General features: G+C 38.5%; 1 protein-coding gene across 7 annotated transcripts in view; it reads right to left on the bottom strand.

Moving 5' to 3' along the window:
* Positions 1–2,696: 2,696 nt before the first annotated feature.
* Positions 2,697–21,703, bottom strand: part of ANKRD17 (ankyrin repeat domain 17) — a 141,365-nt gene continuing 122,358 nt past the window's right edge. For all 7 annotated transcript variants that reach the window (XM_072624352.1, XM_072624350.1, XM_072624351.1 and 4 more), the window contains 10 exons: positions 20,494–20,665; positions 18,809–19,256; positions 17,891–18,046; positions 16,043–16,192; positions 9,035–10,686; positions 7,128–7,325; positions 5,650–5,898; positions 4,707–4,885; positions 4,197–4,361; positions 2,697–3,319 (listed from right to left, as the gene is read on the bottom strand). In XM_072624352.1, coding sequence (XP_072480453.1) covers positions 3,260–3,319; positions 4,197–4,361; positions 4,707–4,885; positions 5,650–5,898; positions 7,128–7,325; positions 9,035–10,686; positions 16,043–16,192; positions 17,891–18,046; positions 18,809–19,256; positions 20,494–20,665 — 3,429 coding nt within the window. In that variant the 3' untranslated portion in view covers positions 2,697–3,259. The remainder of the gene's footprint in view (positions 3,320–4,196; positions 4,362–4,706; positions 4,886–5,649; positions 5,899–7,127; positions 7,326–9,034; positions 10,687–16,042; positions 16,193–17,890; positions 18,047–18,808; positions 19,257–20,493; positions 20,666–21,703) is intronic.

Raw genomic sequence — 21,703 nt, 5'->3', positions numbered from 1 at the left:
ATGAAACGTATGGAACAGAAAGCACTTGGCATAGTTGGAAAACTTGCCCATGAAATCTCAGGCCATCAGTGCGCATACTTCAAGTGGGGTTCAGTTTTTTCAGATACACACTGGTAGGTTTGGACTAGATCTTTGCCCAAGTTTGTTTTTTTTTTTTTTTTACTGCTAAAATTCTATAAACCCTGGTGATCTCTCCATATCTGTTTTTGGAGGAGATGTGCAACAGAACATGCCTATGCTGTGTCCAGACTTTTCAAATTAAAGCTTTAACAAAAAAGCTACGCCAGTTTTTGAAGAAAAAAATCATAGGCTCGTAGAAGTAATAAAAGTTTTAGATTTGAAATAACAAAGAATTTTATGTTATAATGTGGTTTCCTTATCTCATTCAAGATAAAATCTTTCTGAGACCCTTGGCATTTGAATCCAATGTCCATTAATAATTTAATCCTGTAAAAACAATAAGCTCAACTGGCTTTTGGCTTAATAAACTTATTTTTCCTTTTCTTTTTTCCTAAAAGTAGCCATGATACTTAACCCTGCGAACAAACTGATGAAATTTTGCATTTCCATGTAAGAGTTAATTTCATGGCAAAACTAGGACAGAAAACAATTTTTGTGTAGAACAAAACTGAATTTAATTAATGAATTTTTCTAAGGAAAAAAATGTCCATGAAATAGATTATTATAGTAATTTAGGAACCCCCCCCAAAATTCAGCTCATCATAAACTTTAATAATGCAAAACAAGGAAAAATGCTTATTTAGATTAAGCACCAAAATCCAGTTTCTTGGATAGCTGATAGAAAAAAAATTAGAAGCTATGTGTTTGAAAAGATAAATAAATAGAATTTGCTAAGTGGTTGGTATAAACAGATTACGTATTACTGCGATATTGACTACGTAGTTTAAGTTGTGAATTAACTCAAGGACAACTCATGAGTTAAGTCACTCCTTAAATGATTATGTGAGAAATAAATCACGTAATAGTCTGAATATACACATACCAATTCTTGAAGCTCTCCTTAAAAAGTGGGAACAAAAAAGAAAAGACCTACATGGTCTCAAAAGGTTATGTTCCTTCTTTTATTTGTCAAATAAAAGGCATTACATTTAAAATATAAAAAATGTACCTGAAAAATGTTCCTAGTACAGACTAAAAATCATGGTATAATATTTAACAAGCCTAATTGACAAACTAAACATGGGGCATTCCAACTTATATCCCCCTTGTAAGAAGTTCTGACTTAAAGTTAAAAAAAAAAAATACAGATTTTTTTTTTTTGGTAAGAAATCACACATTCTCAGTAACTCAGTTTTGTTGGACCCCAAAGTACAATTTTTGTAATAAATAAATATTGGGTTGCATCTATAGCTTAGGATTATTTAAAGATAGAAAATAATCCTAGTTATAGTACAAGAAAGGCCATTAAGCATAAAATTGTTAAGATAGTGGCAAAGGACACAAAAAACACTTCAAAATTGGCATTCGTTCCCCACTCACATAAAGTGCTAATATTTAAGTTAATAGCTGCAGGGCATTTTGATTCATTTGTTCCTTAAACTTTTGATGTTATAATCACAAGACAGCTGGAAAAAAATATGTGCTTTAAGGCAATAACCGAAATGCAGTAAAAAGAGAAAGATTATTATTCATAAACTACTGGACACATTATAATAACTAAAGGAATGAATGCTCCCATTTGTAAAATCATCTTTCTCCCCACCACTCCCTTCTTGCTCTGGCTACCACAGTAGATAAATCACTTTATTAACAGCAAGGAACTACATTAATTCATTTAAATTAGGATGATATGTCAGATTTGGTAAATCATTTGGTTCTTCAGAGTGTAATTAATGTTACTGAAAATGGACAAATTCAGATACACGTTATTTAACTTTGTTCCTACTCAGTTTGCCATGTTACTTCTCAGCAATAAAGACTGACAATGTTAGGTACAAGTCTACAGCTTGCTGTGTCAAATGGATGGAATTTAAACAGCATATATAAATTGGAGGATCTGTGTGCAACAGAAGCTGGCTAAACCTCAAGTTCACAAGCCCTTTATTGTCAGCATGAGCTGGCAGGTCCTAGTGTCAGAGAGTGCACTGGTGACCAGAACCAAGCATCTTGAATATAGTGTTCAACACTATCCACTAAGTTGTAAAATCGAAATTTTAGGATAAACTTAGGACAGATGAGACTGAAAGTTACCTAGAATAAGCAGTTCATTCAACTACTTCTTAATACAAAACTTTCTATTATGATCTACCAAGTAAGATAAACTGCCTTGGTAGCCAGTAGTGTCTTTTTTCCACTCAGGAAAGTAAAACCTTTTAGAATTAAAAGGAGCTAAATGTGATCTCTGAGGTAAGCCACTTGGTGGCAGCAACTACAAGGATGGAAATCATTGCAGGAATGATCCGACTAACATCACGCCAAGGGATCTTACTAGGACTGGAGGGCCTAGGAGCATGGAGGAGATTGTGCCTATGGATTCTCAAAGTGCCAAAAGATTAAGAAACACAGAAACTTTTGCAAGGTAAAAGTAATGAATTGTTCTCTAGTCTGTGCCTTGCTACAACCTCTCCCATTCCCAAAACAAAACAAGTTTAGCATTTTTGAAAGCTCCTTTGGGGAAACACGAACTGATAATGCCCGTTCTCCTATGCTGTACTTAAATTACACAAGTAGAAATGTTATGCTTATTAATAGTTTAATGTATGAAGGAAACATCCAGATTTCTGAATATGAAGGTACATATCTCACATTAATTTAAGTCTACATAAAGTAGAGCCTCTATACTGACATATTGAAATTTACTTTCTGCTTAGCCATTTCTGTTATGTAAACAATTGTACATTTATTTGCCATTCTAAAACTTCAGGATCAAGTTTACATAATTTTGCTAAATTTCCGTGTTTGCTCAGAAGCAGTTTACAGTACTAAAACCAACCAGCCAAGGAACAGCTTCAACAGAAAGTTATGTCCGGGGGCAGGGACAGGACTGGGGTGAAGGGAGAGAAGGAAAGAAAAAAAGAGAAGGAGAAAGAATGCTAACTAAGGTGAGATGGAGGGCGGCAGGGAACGGGCGGTCACAAATGTTCACAGAAAAAAGGTCAGTTAGTAAGATCTTCTGCAAAAGCCTACACACTTCAGTCAAGCACATCAGTAGAATGATTTGGGAACATAAAAATTATTTCGGCCACTTGTGATTTCCTCTGAATGAAAAGGAATCTGCAGGCTAACAAGTTGATCCCAATCAGCCAAGCTGGTTCATATGTACGCTGTTCAGATGAGGTGCCCAAGTTCCAGTCCACACCTGAGGAATTAAAGTATGTAACACTGAATTAGAAAATGCTCAAAGATCAAGTATTCTGAGCAGCTTAGGAAACAACAAATCAACCTTGCCCCCACCCCGCAATTCACCATTCATCAATCTGGGAATGAACGGGTAAATCTGACACATCTCAAACCTTCCGCTCCAAAACATCCTCCTGCCAAAGGCATCTCCATCCTTCTACATCTTCCAGGATTCAAGATCTTGGCGTTCTCCCAGACCCCTCACTCTCCTTCCACCTAAGTTCAGACCCTCTTCATATTGCCACCCTAGCTGATCCCCTGCCTTAAGGCCATCCCCGCTACCAGCCACCCACCATCCTACTGTCAAGTCATTTTCAACTATGTCACTTCTCTAGTTAATGTCCAGCAGTTCCCTATTGCCTTTAAGAAAACAAACTCCTCTGTGTGGCCCTTTACAACCTGACACTGATCCATGGATCTTAGGCTCCTTGGATTTGGGCTGCTATCTTACTCGTTGATGCTGCCAAAGTGGCCTCATCCATAGACCTCTAGCTTCTAGCTCCATGCTTATGCACTGGCCATCCCCAAGCCTGAAATGTTCCTTCTCCTCACATTCATGTCAGAAAATCCCTATCTTGCTTCAAAATGCAGCTTATGCACCACCCTATTCACAAAGCCTTTCTTTATCCCCTCCAACTGCTAGTGGCCTTCCCCTACTGGTGAACTACACACTTCTATTTATTTTTATTCAATGGGGGTACATTGCTTTTAATGTACTAAGCACTTTCCTCCTTCCCTATCTTACTGTCAAGTCTTACTTGCACACATGAAGGCGTAATAAAATATATTCACAGGATTAATTAATTGTGTTTCCTATTTGATCTCATCCACCTTACCGTTTGAGGGCCATTATTTTCTGTAGAGTTTGAAACCATCTTTATCAGGGAGTTCCAAGAGGGGTCAGCAGCATGAGGACCATTAAATATGGGTCCTCCCGCACTGTCTGGGATAGGCGCTACTGGAGGGATCATTGCATTCCCATAGACAGAAAAGGGCATACCCTTGGGGGGGGAAAGGGAAAGCAAATTTAGACATGTTCGTGCCCACAGACAAACAAAAGTTATTTTCAAATTGTAATGTCAATTTGTTCTTGTTCAATGTGGTAAGTAAAATGGGTAATATGAATTTTATAGTCATATACTTTGTCACATCAATGTGACCATTACCAACTGTCATGATAAACCTGAAGTTTATATATTACTTCATAATATGACAATGTCATGTTGCTCAAAAGAACCACATTTTTTAAACGCTATTAATATGAAAAGAAATTGTCCAATATGCACCACAGAGATCAAATTTAACATCTAAAAATTAGTGGCTACTCCCTCTTAAATGACAATTACCCCAACTTTAGGAAAGTCCATGTATCCTGCAGGAACATGCTGATGGAATGTACCAGAAGGAGTTACAATCCCTGTACTATCTCGCTCCATTGCTTGATGCTGTGAAAACACTCCTGGATCAGACATCGGCCTATGAATCATATGGTTTCCCATTCCACTGTGACACCAGTCTACTTTGTCTGAGGAAAAAAACAGAAATCCAAAAAACAAATATACTTATAACAATATAAAAGGAATCTCAATGAAAAGATCAAATGTCTGATTTAAAAAACAAAACTGTGTGACACACTTTGTTTCATGGTTTGCCATAGCCCAAGCAGTCATAACTCCATTCTGGTGACAAACACCTGAGCTATATGGAGAAGCTGCAGAAGAAGGGACTCAGTCCACAGCTAAGACCACCGCCAAAACTTTCCTGTTCTGTAGAAGACTCCAGACGTGGAAATCCAGTAGCACAGACTCAAGAACCTTATCTCAGCATGAAGCAGGTAAGGCTTACTTTCTATGGAAGCCCTTTTACTATATTACATTTTGACTTATCATGGTAAGAGCAGGACCTAGGTTTACTATATGTGCATGGTCTAGGTAGCCACGGGCAAGTAGTTATGCATTAAACACACGGCGATCGGCTGTAGAAATAAGAAAATGAAGAGGGCTCACAGATTAATACATAATGAAACTATTCCTGTGCCTTCAGGATCTGATCAAATGAACATCTGGAATTCCTTAGCAGAACATGCTCTCTTTGGACATAGCTATTTATAATACCCTGTCATTTACAATGCTTAGAACAAATCCTCAAGTAGTGTCAAATAAATAATAAAGTCAGAAAAGAAGTATATGATTTTAAAAAAACAGACCTTAGGAAAGGTAAAATACTCTATGGTCATACTCATACAGAGACATTTCATTTCCCAAAGCCAGGACAGATAAAATCTCCTACCTTGATTGCCACCTATCCCTTCAAAGGACCAGATGCCACTATGGCCTACTGGGGTGGCCAAGTTACTCCCAATAACGGATGGAGTGGAAGTTCCAGTTTGTCTAATACGGGCAGAGCGTTCTGTCCCAATGGGTACGGGAACTTTTCTGTCCTGACAGACACTGCTGGCCTTCTCTGCCCCCAAAGATACTGCTGATGGGGCAGGAGATGGTGCTCTTACTCCAGAGGATACAGACTGAGCAGGAGAATCTGCAAAAAAGTTATTGAACAAAATGATGTGTTCTTTTCTCCTAAAATAGGACTCATTTTAAAGCCATAAATTATGCATGGTAATACACATAATGTTAAAACAGACATAACCAATTGCCAATAATTATATGAAGTTTTCAAATTTTATTCCTGTTTTATAGCTGAGTAATCAGAGATAAGGAAAGAAGAAGGCAGAGACTGTTAAGTGGCAAGGACAAGGTAAGCTCAAGTCTTTCTTATGACTATGAAGTGAAGTTTTCTTTTGTGTAATTTATTATGAAATGTGAATTAAATGTGTGAAATTTTTACACCTCAATGTCGCTATCTAAAATACAGTTCAAATCTGCATGTCACTCACGATCAAACCCTGTACAGAACATGAGGAAACTAAGTACCAGCACCCTAGGCCTGATTCACCCTGACAAGTTGTGGCCAACCTGTGATTTCAATGGTACTTGGAACTCTCAACCAATGAAGGCAAGGCACCTTCAGGGAGGAGAGTTATACAGCCTATGTATATGGCACAGGTGTGAGACCCCTGAGTCCAGGACATTGTGGTTCTGAGGATGGCCCTTTTATACCTTACACTGCCCCTCATGATTTACTTATTGTATAGAAATTTAACAAGCTCAATTTCTGGCATAGTTAATTTCTGTATCACACAATGACTGATTATACATACTAGAAGAATACTAGATTATGTAACCCAGAAGCAGTACGGTTTTTTTTTTTAAGGGAACTCAGATTATAAAAGTTCTTAGGCATGAAAAATTATGATTGGCTAACTAGAAGTCCAAATGGTTGTTCTTGGAAATACATCCCAAATTGCAGCTGTAACTAAAATAAATTACACAAATAAGACACCTACACTGCAAAAAAGACTCAACAAAAATCTGAAGTGAAAAGGGCCACAGTGGTATTTTGGGTTACAAAATACCCCACGTTGTTTTCAGCATTTTCACAAGCAGGGGACATTTTTGGAATCTCTTCTTATTTCAAAGTATCTCAACACAATATACAATAAGGTGGTATCCTTAAAAACCATGCTGGCATTATAGAATTTAGAAATAATACCTTAGAAATCTAGAGTAAACTAACACTGGCTGAAATTATGGGACCCTTATAATACAAACTAATCCGACTTCAGAGATATCCACAGGAAATGTATTCACAATTTCCTCTCTTAGGGAATCTTATTGCATCTCTCTTTTAAGGTCCAAATAACTCACCATTAGATGCTGATGAACATGGAGTCAACAAACTAAGTGGGGAAAAGTGTTGTCTGTTAAAGTTAGCAGCTGTAGCTGGTCCTCCAAGGGGTGCCCCAGGCGCATACATTTGCCCTCCAGAAAGGTTTGAGGCAAAGTTACTCAAATGTGTAGAGGAAGGTGTTACAGAAGCATAAGGGGGGTCTATATTGACAATACCTAAAGAAAACAATTACAAAATACCAAATCATTCTTGGATAAAGTATGCAGTTATGATTAGACAATCCTAACACTGCAAAGACTACCAAACAAACTGAGGTGATGAATTCAGACCATTAAACAATTCCTTATCCTTTGTCCCTTTTCCTTTCATATGGAAAAGGAAACAGTCATTAATTTGGAAGAAAAAAATTATTTTATTTCAGTTGTCCTGAAATATTCTAAAATATTGTTCTAAAATATTGTTAAGGTCACATTCTCCTGACTACCTCCTCATGTCCTCACTCCTCCCCCTCCAAAAAAAAAAGAGTAAAAGAATTAACTTAGTTTTCTAAAAATAAATGGTCAGGCCACTTCCTCAGGGCCATACATAAACCACACACTGAAGGCAGAAAGTTAGCCACTCAGGTAAAATCAAGCAAAGGATTCAGGGGAGCAACACAAATTGGAAAAATCAGACAGAAATGTCAAAATAACCATCCTGCAGGTGAAATCACCTAAAGATGCTCCCAAAATGCTAAAAATTAAAATACTGAATTTTTCAATACCTTGAATTTTATTAGATTTTTTTTCCTTCGGTCTTTCTTCCCCTTTTAGCTTGCACTTACAGTACACATGTAATTTCTACTTGTTACCACAGTCTATCACTGATACTTTACATGCAGCTTTGTGCCCCTTCCACAATATATAAACAAGCTCAATTCTCTTTCAAGATTTGTTCCTTTCTCCAAATTTCAATCTTCTATTATCTTTAAAATAAGGTCCCAATTGTCACGTTTTATGAAAGCTGAATTGACTTCATAAAGTCCCAGAATTCCTATTACATGGGCAAAGAATAATTTTAAAAACAATCTAACATAACAATCTCAGAATTTACTAGTAACAACACTGAAAGTTAAGATTTACCTGCTACATTGTATCACATGCTTTAAAAAAATATACTTTAATTCAACTTCATCAGTAAAAATATATGACCTCACTTAATACATTTTGCTCAAGCTTTGAAGAAAAGTACTCCTCTTCTCCCAAACTCCCACTACTGTTCTGAGGAGGGGAAAAAGGCAAAGTAAATTTTCATCCAAAATGCACACGATGCTTTGGTGCTGAAGTGCTCTCTACACAATGGTGCAAATCAACTGTGGTTGCTTCAAGCACCCATATCAAAGACCAAAACCTAACAACCAGATAGGTTCTTTATATCCTACCAGTTACAGGAACACAATTTTTAAAAACAAAAATCCATCAATCAAGAAAAACTTAGTTTTTGTGAGAAGCAAACAAACTATAATGGAAAAATCTTTGTTCATTCTTCTGAATAAAAATAAAAGCAGAATTTATTAACCACCACTAACAATGTTCTCCTTTGTTCTGAGAAAGAGTGGGTAAAAGCCTGGCCAAGAAAATTAGTTGACATGGATATTAGGAGAAACTGTCACTAGAGCATTAAGAAATCCAAGAGAGTTCTGAACAACAACCAAAAAATAGGACTGACAAAGACACATAAAGGGGGCGAAGTGCCAGAGGAACATAAAACACCCACTAATTCCAATGACCCGCCAGAGGAACATAAAACACCCACTAATTCCAATGACCCAGATACAAAACCTCAGTCCAAGAAGGTGTAAGCAACCGTGAAATCAAAGGTTTCCTCAAAGCTAAGGAACGTTACTCAGCATAAGGCAACAGGGGCTGTGCCACAACAGACTCACCTGAGGGACTTGGAGCAGGCCTTTGCAATGGTGGTCGGAAGCCTGGTGCTTTGGAAGTGTCAGACTGATGTAACGGGTCTGAATTTGGCAAATAGGAAGATTTTCCTGATAGCATGGATTCCGGTGTTGACTGAGATGAAACCACAGAGCCTCCCCAGAAGGCATGGGCAGAAGTGGGACTGTTTTCAAACAATGTGCTAAAGGGCCCAAATGGTAAGGGTGCACTAAAATTGGGGGCCATGGATTTATTTGCTGGATGTGCTGAATTCTGAGAAGCACTTTGTGTACTTAAGGTCGAAGGTAGCTGGACAGAAGAGGGGACACTGTGGGGTCTCTTAATATGATTGACACTGAGGACTGCAACAGATGAATTCTGCAATGGTACTGGATTTTTGTGAGTTGGAGCTGTGGCATGAGGCTGAGGCCTGATGGCAGGCAGTTCCATCTTGGGAGCAGGTTGTGAAGACCCCACCTGTGCCTGAGGAATGGGGTAGGTGCCTGGAGCAGTCGGTGGCAGTACCACTGGGGCAGAACTCGTTGTTACTAATGGGGGAGCGGTCATTCTCACTTCGGGTGGAGGAACCTGAGATGGCGGTGGTGGTGGTGGTAGAGGTGGTCGTGGTTCTGGAGCAGCAGCCCCAGGAGGCGGCTGGGGAGCAGAATGCCCTGCAGAACTCCCCACAGAACTGGCGCCATTTGGTTGTCGACTGCTGGTCGCTTCTACTACTGGTGGACTGCCTGCTTCCTGGTCACAGGGAGGGATCCCTTTGTTTGGAGAGGATGCTACACAATCAGAAGGGCTACTCCTAGAAACACCTCCCTGTTGGGCTGGAGGGGATGGGGAGGACGGGGACGACAGGGGGTAGTGTTCTTTGGCAGTAGGTAGAGGATAGGTGGCATTGGTGGGGGCGGTGCTGCTGTTGCTGGCTGTGGTTGTGACTGTGGTGGTGGTGGCATTGGAGGTCTTCACCACGGTGACAAAGAGCTGCCTTCTGACTGAAGGTGAGCTTGGGCTGCCGTTTGTAGAGGTGCCGGGCCCCGTCGATGTGGGTGCACTGGTGGTCACGGCAGCAGCAGACGTAAAAGAACCTGCGGGGTTCACCTGAGAACCGCTGCTGTGCTGCTGACTGCTGTGGCGAGGCACCGCGTGAGGCTTGGGCGAATTGGGAGCTCGGGCCGGGCTCAGAGGCCTGACAGGAAAGGGACCCCAAGTGGACTGCGCTGGTGGGAATGTCCCTCCAAAGTGGGTCATGGGCAGCCTAGGTGGGCGGATTTGCTGGAAAGTCTGAGCTGCAAGCAGAGCGTGTGCAAACTGGGGTGGGGGGTAGGCAATGGGCAGTGAGACAGGGAAGCCCGGTCTCACATTGCTGACAGGGTTCTTAATGGTTTTGTGAGCGGAGGCAGAGGAGAGCGCAGGCACGGCCAAGGCGGGCGCGGTCTGCGAGGCGGACGACAGGGCCACCGTGGTCATTTTAATCCCCATCAAGGAGTTGTTAGCAGCAGTCGTGGCAGGGGCCGAAGACCCAGTTTTGGAATTCACAGAGGAGCTTTTCAAACGATTCTTTGGAATAAGCTCATCAATTTCTTTGTCTGGATCCTTGATCAGAGCATTGATCAACTGTGTTGCTTGCCTTGTTGATTCTGTGCCACCCCTATTTACAAGGAAGTGGAGAGACAAAATTAGGTCCCATGCTTCCGATTAGCTTCACCTCTCTAGATAGAACAGTGTGCTTTCTATCAAGCTATCAAAAAGTAACCAGAACAAAAAGATAATTCTATCACTGGAATGTTCTACAAAAAACCAAACACAATTGTTGTGGTGTGGTGTGCAGAATTACTAGCGTACAGAATTATCAATGGATAGGTATTCTGCAAAGTTCATAAATGGGATCAGTCTTGGAATGCATTTTCCCAAAGAAATAATTTTTTTAAAGTACTGGGTAAGTTCCCAGCAAGGGCTACACATCCCTATTAAGGCTGCTGGAACAGGAGGAAAGAAAAAAAAAGTTGAAAACAAGCATGTAACACGATGCATTAACAACAAAAACCACAATGAAAGTGAATGAAATTGTTTCCTAATCCACACACTACTTATTACTTATTAACCATGACCAGAGGTATTTTTGGTTCACAAATGAAAAGAGAAGAATGGTGGTTTTACAAGAGACTGCCCAGGGGGTAACAGGACAGGAGTTTGCTAAGAAGAGAATGGGGAGGATTAATGTCCACCTGAGAAAAACTGGCTACAGGCGCAGTAGTATTAACTGTGAGCACTATCATCTGCAAGAAGGAGCAAAGGGAGAATAGGGCACAGACACAGGCTCAAAGAGTTTCCCTACACTGCTGCTGAAATCTGGTAAAGTCTACAGTGAGGAAGGATGACAGGACAGGAAGGAGGCCTACGTCCAACACAAACGGCTGTAACTCAGGAAGTGATCATGCTCTACCTGATTACGTAAGCACAATCATTTGCTTGAAATAACTCTTGTGTTACATTAAGTGACCAGATCAATCGACTCTAGATATTAATAATTATTTGCTGGATTTCAAATCTGAAAAGTTTCTAATTGCTAAATATCTGAAGCCTCTACAAGGAAGCTTAGAAGAAATATTTCTGATTTTGGCTTATGTCAAGCATAAGGCAGGGGGGATGATGGGATGTCTTCTGAAGGTACCCAGCAAGAAGGAAGGTCTCCTCATTTCACATCCCACTGCCATGTCCCAGGATCTTTTCCTCCGTACCGATCTCACATGAAAAAGGGAACCTTCTCCTTGACATAGCAAAATCCTCTACATGCACCTTGGCTTCCTGCCCTTCCTATCTGGACCAGCAGATTCACCCCAACTTTCTCTGATTTTCAGTTTGCCTTTCCCTGTATCCCAGGTCTCCTTATTCTTCTAGAAACCTGCTGTGGCCCTACCATTCCTGCTCACTACTGTCCTCTATTCTCCTCCCCTGTCTACTCAGTCTGTTCTAAACTCTCTGATACCATTCAACAGAAACTTCTCTCTCTAAAGCCACCAACAATCTCTTAGTGGTCAGATCAAATGGCCGTCTTCTCCCCCAATTCTAATTACTCTTGATCAATCTGCATCACGTGACATGGCTGAGCAGCTTCTCCATTTGGACATTGACCTCTGTGTTTTCAGGACATGGCTCTCTCTTGGATCTCCTTTTAATTATCTTAACAAATCATTTTCATGCTCCTTTATTAGCAATTTATTCATGTAGATAACTGGGTGTTCTCTCAGTCTTGTTCTTTTTCCTCAATAACATCTCACTTGATGATATCATAGTTCCCATGGATTCAATTCTCTTTATAAAAATGATCCCCTGACAGCCACACACCCTTCCCTAGTCCATCTTCTGATCAACTATCTCCTGGACATTTCAAACTGGATATCTGCAGGCACCTCAAATTCAACCAGTCAAAACGGAACGTATCATGTTTCCCCCCAAACACCCCTTTTCTTAATTTCCCTATTACTACTAAGGACACCAACACCCTTCCAGTTACCTACGTTCCCAACTTCAGCGTTATCCTTGATACCTCATTTTCTCCAACCCCACATAGCCATTCAGTTGTTCAACTTTGTTCTCTCAGCCTTCATAGTATGTGCCCCCTTCTTTCTACTCACTACGATAGTGCAAACTCTTACCATCTCTCCCTTGGGAGTACTGAAACAGCATTTTATGTCAACTACCTGCTTCAGGTCTCTTCACACATTAAACCACCCTTCACACAGCTTACAAAGTAATAGGATCTTTGACATTCTTCAAGACTATGCAAAAAATATCACCTTTATGCAGGAAGTCTTTTTCCCAATATTGTCAGATGGAAGAGACTTTATTCTCTATAACATTACCTTCCAATTATTCTGCTTACACCACTTTATGTCCTTCCCTGAGTGAATGTAAATTCCAAGAGGGCAGGGAGAATCATTCTCCTTTACTTTGCACATAGTAGGGACTTAAAAGGTTTGCTGCATTACAGGGAGAACTCTATCAATCAAGAGGATACAGTCAATGATGAATCTAATCCATAGAGATGGGAACTGGCTAAGGGCTCTGGTGAAAATCAGATGATTTAGAGTGAATACATAAAAACATTAAATATCAATGAAAGCATGTGATAGTCCTTAAATGATTAAATAATCAGCAACTACCTGGAAATATTCAGAACTGATAAGAATCAGAGAAATGTAAATTAAAATAACTATAAGGTGTGACCTTTTAGCAAAAAAGGGTAAAAGATGTGCTTATATACTTTGACACTGCAATTCTACCAGTAGGTTACATCCTAAGCAGCTTATCAACAAAAAGATTCATTTTAGACAAACATATTCAGAGCAGCACTATTTAAAACAGTAAAAATCTATAAACAAACTAGATGCCTAATGGATATGGGCAATTTAAATTTTAGCACACGAATGTTACGGAATGTTAGCGCTCCATAAAGGAACAAAAACTATGAAAGAAAAACTGAACTTACATGAGGTTAAGGCAGAGTGAAGAAGCAGATCCAAAAAAAATATTCATACTGACTAGAATTATGTAAAGCAAGATAACATTAAATGACAATAAAATTCAGGCCAAATACAAAGAGTAACACTGGTACTACCTTATTAAAGTTAAAAATTGTTTTTCTTTTCTCTTAAATGGTGAATTAGAAAAAAAGCACAGAAGCCGTATTTCCATACCAATGTAGTCACAGACGCTGCTGCATTATTTTCAGGGAGTATACTTGGTTTGGGGATGTTCTTTTTTCTTTCATTAAAACAAAACTGACCAAACATGAAAATCTTAGCAAATCCCCAACATTTTATGTACAGAGCACAATCGTTATTTTTAACACTAACACAACAATGATCAGTTTCATCAGCAGTGATGGTGATGTTCCCAGTGGACTGGCCTGGCTGCCAATGCCTTATGGCTACCTTAAAGTAAGAGTTTCTTAACTTTGAATCATGGACCCCTTCAGCAATTGTTAAAGCCTAAATCACATTTTAAACACTTGAAGGAAATCCCAAATTAGAGGACAGTGAAAATAAAGATGTAATTTTCTTTCCATCCAAGTTATGAACTCCATCAGCTCTTCACAGGAAGAAATGACGGAAATGAAGAAAGGTAATGCCCAGCTATTAATGTAATGACCATCTCCCTGAAAGGCAAAAAGTGCTATAAAAATTCAAGAGAGATCACTGAAGACTTATAAATACAGAAAAAGTAACCTGGAAAAAGTATAGTTCCCTCTACATTTTGAATGATCTGGAAGATCTGGATAAGTGAAAAAGGAGAGAGTACTCTCAAAGGAGTTTTTGTATTTGTTTGCAGGAGCATTTGTTGTTGTTTTAAGGGGCGGGGTAGTAATGGTAGTAAGAGGAGAGAAGTAGTCATGGAAAAGGTGTGCAGAAGGTAAAGATTAGTTTATTTCAAGTAAAAGCTTAATGTCTTTGAAACAGAATAGGAGAGCCCAAACAGATTTTACAGACAAGGAAGAGAGGCCCCACATCTGGCACAGCTGATGCTGGCTGTCCTCTCATTATCTGATGATCCCTTCAACAAACCATTTTGCCCTGTTTGGCACTTAGTGGTACTGGACAAGTCATGGACACCCTGGGTCTCAGCTTCCTTCCTCAGCTGTAAAATTAGGGACTGGACATAAAGAAACTTTACAATCCCTTTTTAGTCCTGCAATTTCAATATTCTACTTCAGAGACTACAGGTTCTGCTCAAACCCCTCTTGAATATTTCATCTGTTCCTGCCTTGGCCGAGTGGATTGCAGTTCCCCCGAGTTGACCCTCTTCTTCATGCTTTATTCCTTCTCTGTCTGCTTAAATCTACCTTTGCTTTTCAGACTGGACAAAATTCCACTGGAACCATGAACACCTTTCCTAAATTCACAAATACGTATAATAATGCCAATTTTTCATACTTATATGCCTTAGTTCCCTATGAAGACTCACAGATATCTGTAACTACCTCCATCCCCCTATTACTTGAACACAATGCTATTCACATGGCAATGGCTGGTGTCCAATAAATGCCTACCAAATTGGAACAAATTCAAAATATTAAAATATTATCTTGGTACACATTTTCTTTCAAGAGGGCACAATGATTGTCAGAATAATGTGGAAGCATCTAAAAGTTTTAAGTAAATGCTTCCTGGCATCCACTTTGTTTCCTAGGATGTGATTCCCATTTTAAAGGGCACGTAGGCAGGGTTAAAACATTTTCTCATGTTAAATGCATTACTGAATATGATTAAATCTCATAGCATATAAATGTTCAGATTCCAAGGACGGGCAAGTCCTAGCTAAAAGAATTTCAAATATTAACATCTGAGGAAGTATAGTCTTCCCTAAAAGGCTCAGACTATTCTAGGCTGTGGATTCGAAACTGTGGGCCATTGTCTGGGGAAGCCCATGGACCCCTTCTCAGAATCATGCTTTCAAATATATAACATAAAATAAAGAGAAACCTATCTTAAAAGGGAGACAATTATATTCAAATAGAGATACTAAAATTAAAATACCAGTTCACGATCTCCAGATTAACAACACCCTACCTAGACAATATTTTCACCACAAAGTTAGGGAAGGTAAAGGACAAATAATTTCTACTTTTTAACACACTCAATCAACATTCTCTAATTCTGAAGGAACAGGTGACACCTTTTCACAGTTCTCTAAAATAGTTTTCAGTGGAAAAGCAGAACTTCACTAAATTATTTTCTCCTATAATTTTAATTTCAGTGATAGGCTTCTAAACATAGATGAAACATTTCTTCAGCCTTCACTAGAAAAATAAAATAATGAAAAAAATGTTAAATCCTAAAGGAAAAAGAATCTTTTTCCAAAAATTAAGAGAAACTTAATCAGAATGAATAAGGAGAGACTGCTAATAAATTTCAAGTTCAACTAGAAATGCAAATAGTCCTGACGTTAAATTAAAATACTACAAAAGAGGCAAGGAAAAAGTACAAAAGAAAAGTCTATTTTGCCTTATTGTTATTATCCGGTCCCCTGTCTTGTCTTTCTGTTTATCGATATCTATATGTGCTCCAGTGAACTCGCGAATAGCATTGATATTACAGCCGCCCCTTCCAATCACTCTGGAAATAACTGTTGATGGAACAGAAACTTTCTTTGATCTATTTTCAAAAAAAAGGGAGAAAAAGAAAAATAGTTGTTAATAAATAGTAAAACATTGAAAAAAATCACTAAACATTTCTATGCTATTGCTAAATAGAACTGAATACAATTCCTTATGTGGCAAAACTTTGCCATTTCATCTTCAATCTCTTATCCTCCAATACACGAATGAAGAAAAGATAACCAGGTGAGGAGCAGGGAGGGATAAACATCTCCTGGCCCCTTTTTTATTGCTACATTTCTTTCCTCTTCCTGTGGGCATTTGTTTTGGGTTAAAAGTTGTCTTCCTTGATTCTCTAACACCTGAAGTGTGTATTATAAATCCATACAACCCATGGACATAAAAGATGGCCTTAAACCTAGAAATCCAGTAAGTTTCTGAACTATCTTTTTAAGTATAATAGAACTTTGTGTGTTTCCATTAACTGGTGAGAGAAATCTGAGTTGATGGAAACTTTGAATTAAGCAGTAAGAAAGATTCATCAGGCTCAGGTATAGATAGGCTCATATCCATAATACATATATACATGTGTATATGTATATATGTATTGTGTATGTATGTGGAAAGAATTTTAATACACAATATTCATTTCAAATAGATATTTACACAAACTTACTCATGAAGTCTTTAACACTTATTTTCTTACAGAGATTAAATACAGTCATTACGACTTTAATTAAACTACAAATTGCTTAGTAACCATTTCTCCATAAATACAGTCTGAATGTTTAACTGTCTACAGAACTATGTTTTCATTATTTTTAGGCACAGGTCTTGTGTTCTTTCCAGGGATTATTCCTCAACACTAGGTACGTAATTGTAATAAAAAGAGAGACACAAATGAAACATCTGCTTTGGTTTTAATTACATTTGGAGGATCTTTTGATATTCTCATTCTAAGTTAATGGCTTCAGGAAAAAGTAAATTTCAAACTGTTATGAACTTGAACATTACGAATAAAATAAAAAGAAACCAAAGTGTAGGATCTGGGGCTTATTAACAATTATCTAGGGCACAGACAATCAAAGTTTTTGGCTATTCTTGCTTTTTGTTAATTTGTTTGTTCTTTCAAGTTCCTATAAAGGAATTTTTTTTTTGGGGGGGGGGGGGGGGGGAGGTGGAATTTGATGTGGTCACAGCCAGATCAAAGATATACAGGGAGCCAAAACAACTGGTAATAATATGAGTATGTGTACCATGACATCAAAAAGCTATACCGATCATTCCAATATTTTTTGGATCACTGACATTTTATTATCATTTGATTTGGAGGAAAATGTTCTCCACTCCACTCTGGCATATATTTAATTCTGATTATACATTTGGAGGGAGAAAATTTTCTGAAAGTCCTTGAGAGAAATGGAGATATCATTTAGATGTCACAAAACCTGAATACTAAAACATAAAAATAAAACTGGAACATCAAGAAAGATGCGATGACAAGATGCCGAACCAAAAGAACAACTTCAACAGTGATAACAATACTGGAAAGACCAACACTTGCACAATGACAAAGTACAATTCCAGAGGACTCACCCTTCCAGATAGAGAAATTATGGACAGACTGTAGCATACAGTTAAGATGGGAATTTATTATTTTTTTCAATAATAGTAAAACACTTTGAGATAAGAGGGAGAGAATTCAGAGTTATAAATAAAATAAATAAGAATTTTAAGAAAAAAAGATCTTACTGACCTTCTCACAACTTCCTTCCAGCCATCTTCCCTCTTTTGCCCACGTTTAGGACTAGCTACCGTCAACTTCCCATTTGGTGAAGAAAGTGGAGAAGGAGCAGATTTTGTGCAAGTGGACAACGAATTGCCAGATACCTCACTGATACTTTCAGACAATCTTGAGAGAGGGAAGCGGAAAAATCTATTAAATGTATTTAAAGGCTGAAAAAAGCTAAACAAGACGTAGAGTAAAAGTGCTGGAGAAGTAATTTCACCTGCCTTCCCATGCTTTATCAATGAGGTTAAACTTGATAAACAGGCAGCAAGCAAGGGCGTGGCACTGAATAAAAATGGCGGGACTAATAAGCTTGAATATTCATGTCAGCGTACTGTCTGGAAACACGCCAGTGATGACTTTCTACTTTCCTGGGAAAGCAGCAATTTCAAATTTATCTAAAAATACCTGAAATGTGTTGACTGTGACGGCACAGAACTCTACATCCTTAACTTTAAAAAAGCACACAGCGACAAAATTAGCATCGTTTAATAAAAATTTCAAGTTTTCTACACTAAAGCACAAGACAACGAAAAGAACTCTAGCCCAGAAGTCCAAAAAGCCGGGTTCAAGGCTTTACCGTCATTTACAACATATGTGATCTCAGGGCAGTCAAATAACATCAACTTTCGTCTATAAAATGGGGGTGATACTCATTATTTTATTTACTTTGAAGGGCTTTTTTTTAAATGAGGCCAAATCTTTGCATATCGCAAATTTCTCCATAAATGTGAGCTGCTATTTTCTAATGACCCATTAACTTTACTGGGGAAAAAAAGTCATTTAGAAAAAAACCCCACACAATATTTATCAAGTTCAGCGTGAAGAGGCTAACTCAATCAGACTTCCTAGCAGGGTTAAGACAGAAATTTAAATGGAACTGACTTGACAGAAGTCTTGGCAGAAGCCGCCTTTCTCTCCTCCTTAGGAAAGGTGACAAGCACAGAAGGCTGCTTCTTGTTGCTGGGAGCAGGTGGCGGGGCAGTGGAGGACTGACTGTCGCTCTTGCGGCTGCTGTTGCTGTTGCTGCTTTCATCACTGCAGCTGGAAATCCTCATGTTGTCGCTGTCGCCGCTCTCACTCGTGCTGCTGCTCTTTGACTCCCCATTTACCTTTTCTGGTTGGCTGTATGAGATAGGCAGCTGATCATCAAACAGAATCTGAACATTTTCTGGAGTGATTTTGCTTTTTCTGTTTTTCCTCTTGGAGCTGGCTGTGGTCATGGTGCTATTTCTTTTACCATGGGAACCTGCCAGAGTCGTCCAGGTTGCAGAGATACCAATGGTAGTTGTGGTGGTGGCACTGGGAGGTTCCATTGGAACTTCAGGCTCATCTGGTGGGACAGAAAAGGCACAGCAAAGATCGTCAGAATTACAAAGGAAGTAGCAGAAATACAAGTTTGTTGCGAGGCTTAAACATGTGAAATTATGACCTACTGTTCCTACAAGAGACCGTTAAGAAATTTCAAATTAAAAAATAAACATAATTATAATAGCACTATAGCTTCTGCACTGTTAGATACAGAAAAGATTCCTTACATGCTGTTTATATTTACTGTTTCTATTACAAAAAAGAGACAGTTAATCTTTTATAATGACTGATTTCTGAGATAATAATTCATATTTTCTAAACGTTTCTAAATTTTCTAGATGTTTTTGATTTCAGAAGAGATCCTAAGATCCTAAATGAAGAGCTGGAAGGGGCCTTACTGTATAGCTAGTACAACAGGCCCAGAAGCAGAGCTTACTAACCTAAGATGACCCAAGCAGTACAGGGGAACGGATCCCCAGTCCTGCAATGGGCTTCAGTCACATTCCCATTCCATCACAAGACTGCTCTAACGCTATTCCCTAACCATGTTCCCAAGAAATGGTAATCAAAGGTTAGATATAAAACACTACCTGGTTTTGGCCACTGTTTTGGGGTCAGCAGGGAACTGCTCATTTCATTCTCCCTCCCAACTCCCCAAATACCATTAATTCTTTTCTCCCTATTCCACACTTATTTTCCCAGGGCTAGAATAAGCGCATTCAAAGGGAAAGGCAGGAGGGAACTGCCAGGGAGAAAGGCAAATTAAGGAGACAATAAGACAGAAGTAACTTCCTGATCCTTCTTCCTCTGGGATAAAAGGGATAAACAGATTCTAAATATAAATGCTGCATTCTGTTATATTAAAAGACATCCTCTTTTTCATTAGAAGGACAGAAGAAATTTTACTGGCCTAAAATTACTGCTAAAATGTCACCGTGTAACTGTGTCAATGTTATTTATTTAAAGGAAGTGAGAACAAACAAGAATTTTAAGTCTGCAGATGAGCAGGGTGGAGGATGTAGCGACTCACATGATTATTAGTTTGTAACTGACCAATTTAAGGGTAAGAGTACAATTACAAATAAATATCATTACAAATAAAACACACTTCAACTTCAAGGGCTTTAAAATGTGTAAAAGCTTCTGTACGGTTCAAATGACCGTTACGAAGGAACGAACGAAATACGACTTGATATAAATGTGTTACGTAGGTAAGAAAAGGAAGAAAGGATGCTCTGACATGTGTACTTCAAGAATACCTTCAACTTTAAGCTTTTCTTTCTCTTGAGCAGCTTGCAGTTCAAAGTTTTCTTTATTTTTTGCTTCAATTTCTTCTAGTTTTCTTCTTTGTTCTTCTTTTTTCTTCCTTCTCTTTTCCTTTCTTTTTTCTCTTTTGGCAGCCAGAGCCAACCTCCTACTTTCTTCCCTTAGCTATTGAGGGGAATAATAAGAAGAGATTGTAATACCTGAATTCTAATGAAAAAATTTCTCATTTCATACTAGAAATTGTAACTTCTGAACTCAAAGTATGAAGTTCTGAAACAAATTTGATTCTTTTAAAAATCCCAGACATTACTCTTTCTGCAGGTAAGCCCACACTGAAATAACCCAAAATTACAGGAAAATGTATTTGAACTTAAAAAACACTTAGGAAACATTCAGTAAGTAATCAATGTATTAAGAGAACAGAAGTGGGCCTCTGAAATCCCTTTGCTAGTAAATAATTCGATGGTTTCTATTATTAAATAATGCCATCTGTTAATGCCTTATGTCTTGATCTATAACCTCTCATACAACCTTAAGCTCTAAATTTTCAACTATCAGCAAAATATTTATACTTCTATATTAGGGAATTGTGGAACTTCAAAGCTGCAAGGGACCCCCAAGGCACATCTCATGTGACCCCAAACCTGGTAAAGAATCCCATCTATCATTCAACATGCCGAAATAAAATGGATAATTTTCACTACCCAGATGAGAGATCGTTGTTCCATTTCTTCTCAGTTTTAGAAATTACCACTCTCCAACTCAACTAGAGTCAAAACCTTCGAGTTCTCTCTGAAGCTTTCCTCTCTCCTCCAAATTCCACTATTTCCTTTCACAATTTTAGACTGAGAATCCTCTATGTCAGCAATTCACAACTCATCCTCCTGTATCTATCTTACATACTTTATCCACATTCATCATCCTTGTCAAGACTCCACAAAACCTCTACATTGTCTTTCCAAACAATTCCAAGTACCTGTCTTCACATTAAAAACTTCCATAATCTTATTCCACTTTATTCATCTACCACTGACTCCCATGACTTGACTATACATACCCTCTATCATCATTAACACAAGACAAATATTTATGAAGCTTTGTCTTTTTCCAAACAATTAAACTTTCTAAAACATGGATTCAAATATATCCTTAGCCAACTAAGATCGCCTGTCAACACTTAGAACAAGATGTGTCATTCCTGGT

This window comes from Notamacropus eugenii, chromosome 7 (genome assembly GCF_028372415.1).
Source record: "Notamacropus eugenii isolate mMacEug1 chromosome 7, mMacEug1.pri_v2, whole genome shotgun sequence".
NCBI classification, from domain to species: Eukaryota; Metazoa; Chordata; class Mammalia; order Diprotodontia; family Macropodidae; genus Notamacropus; species Notamacropus eugenii.
Note: the sequence above shows the minus strand (reverse complement) of the source record. Positions and strands in the feature narration are given on the sequence as shown.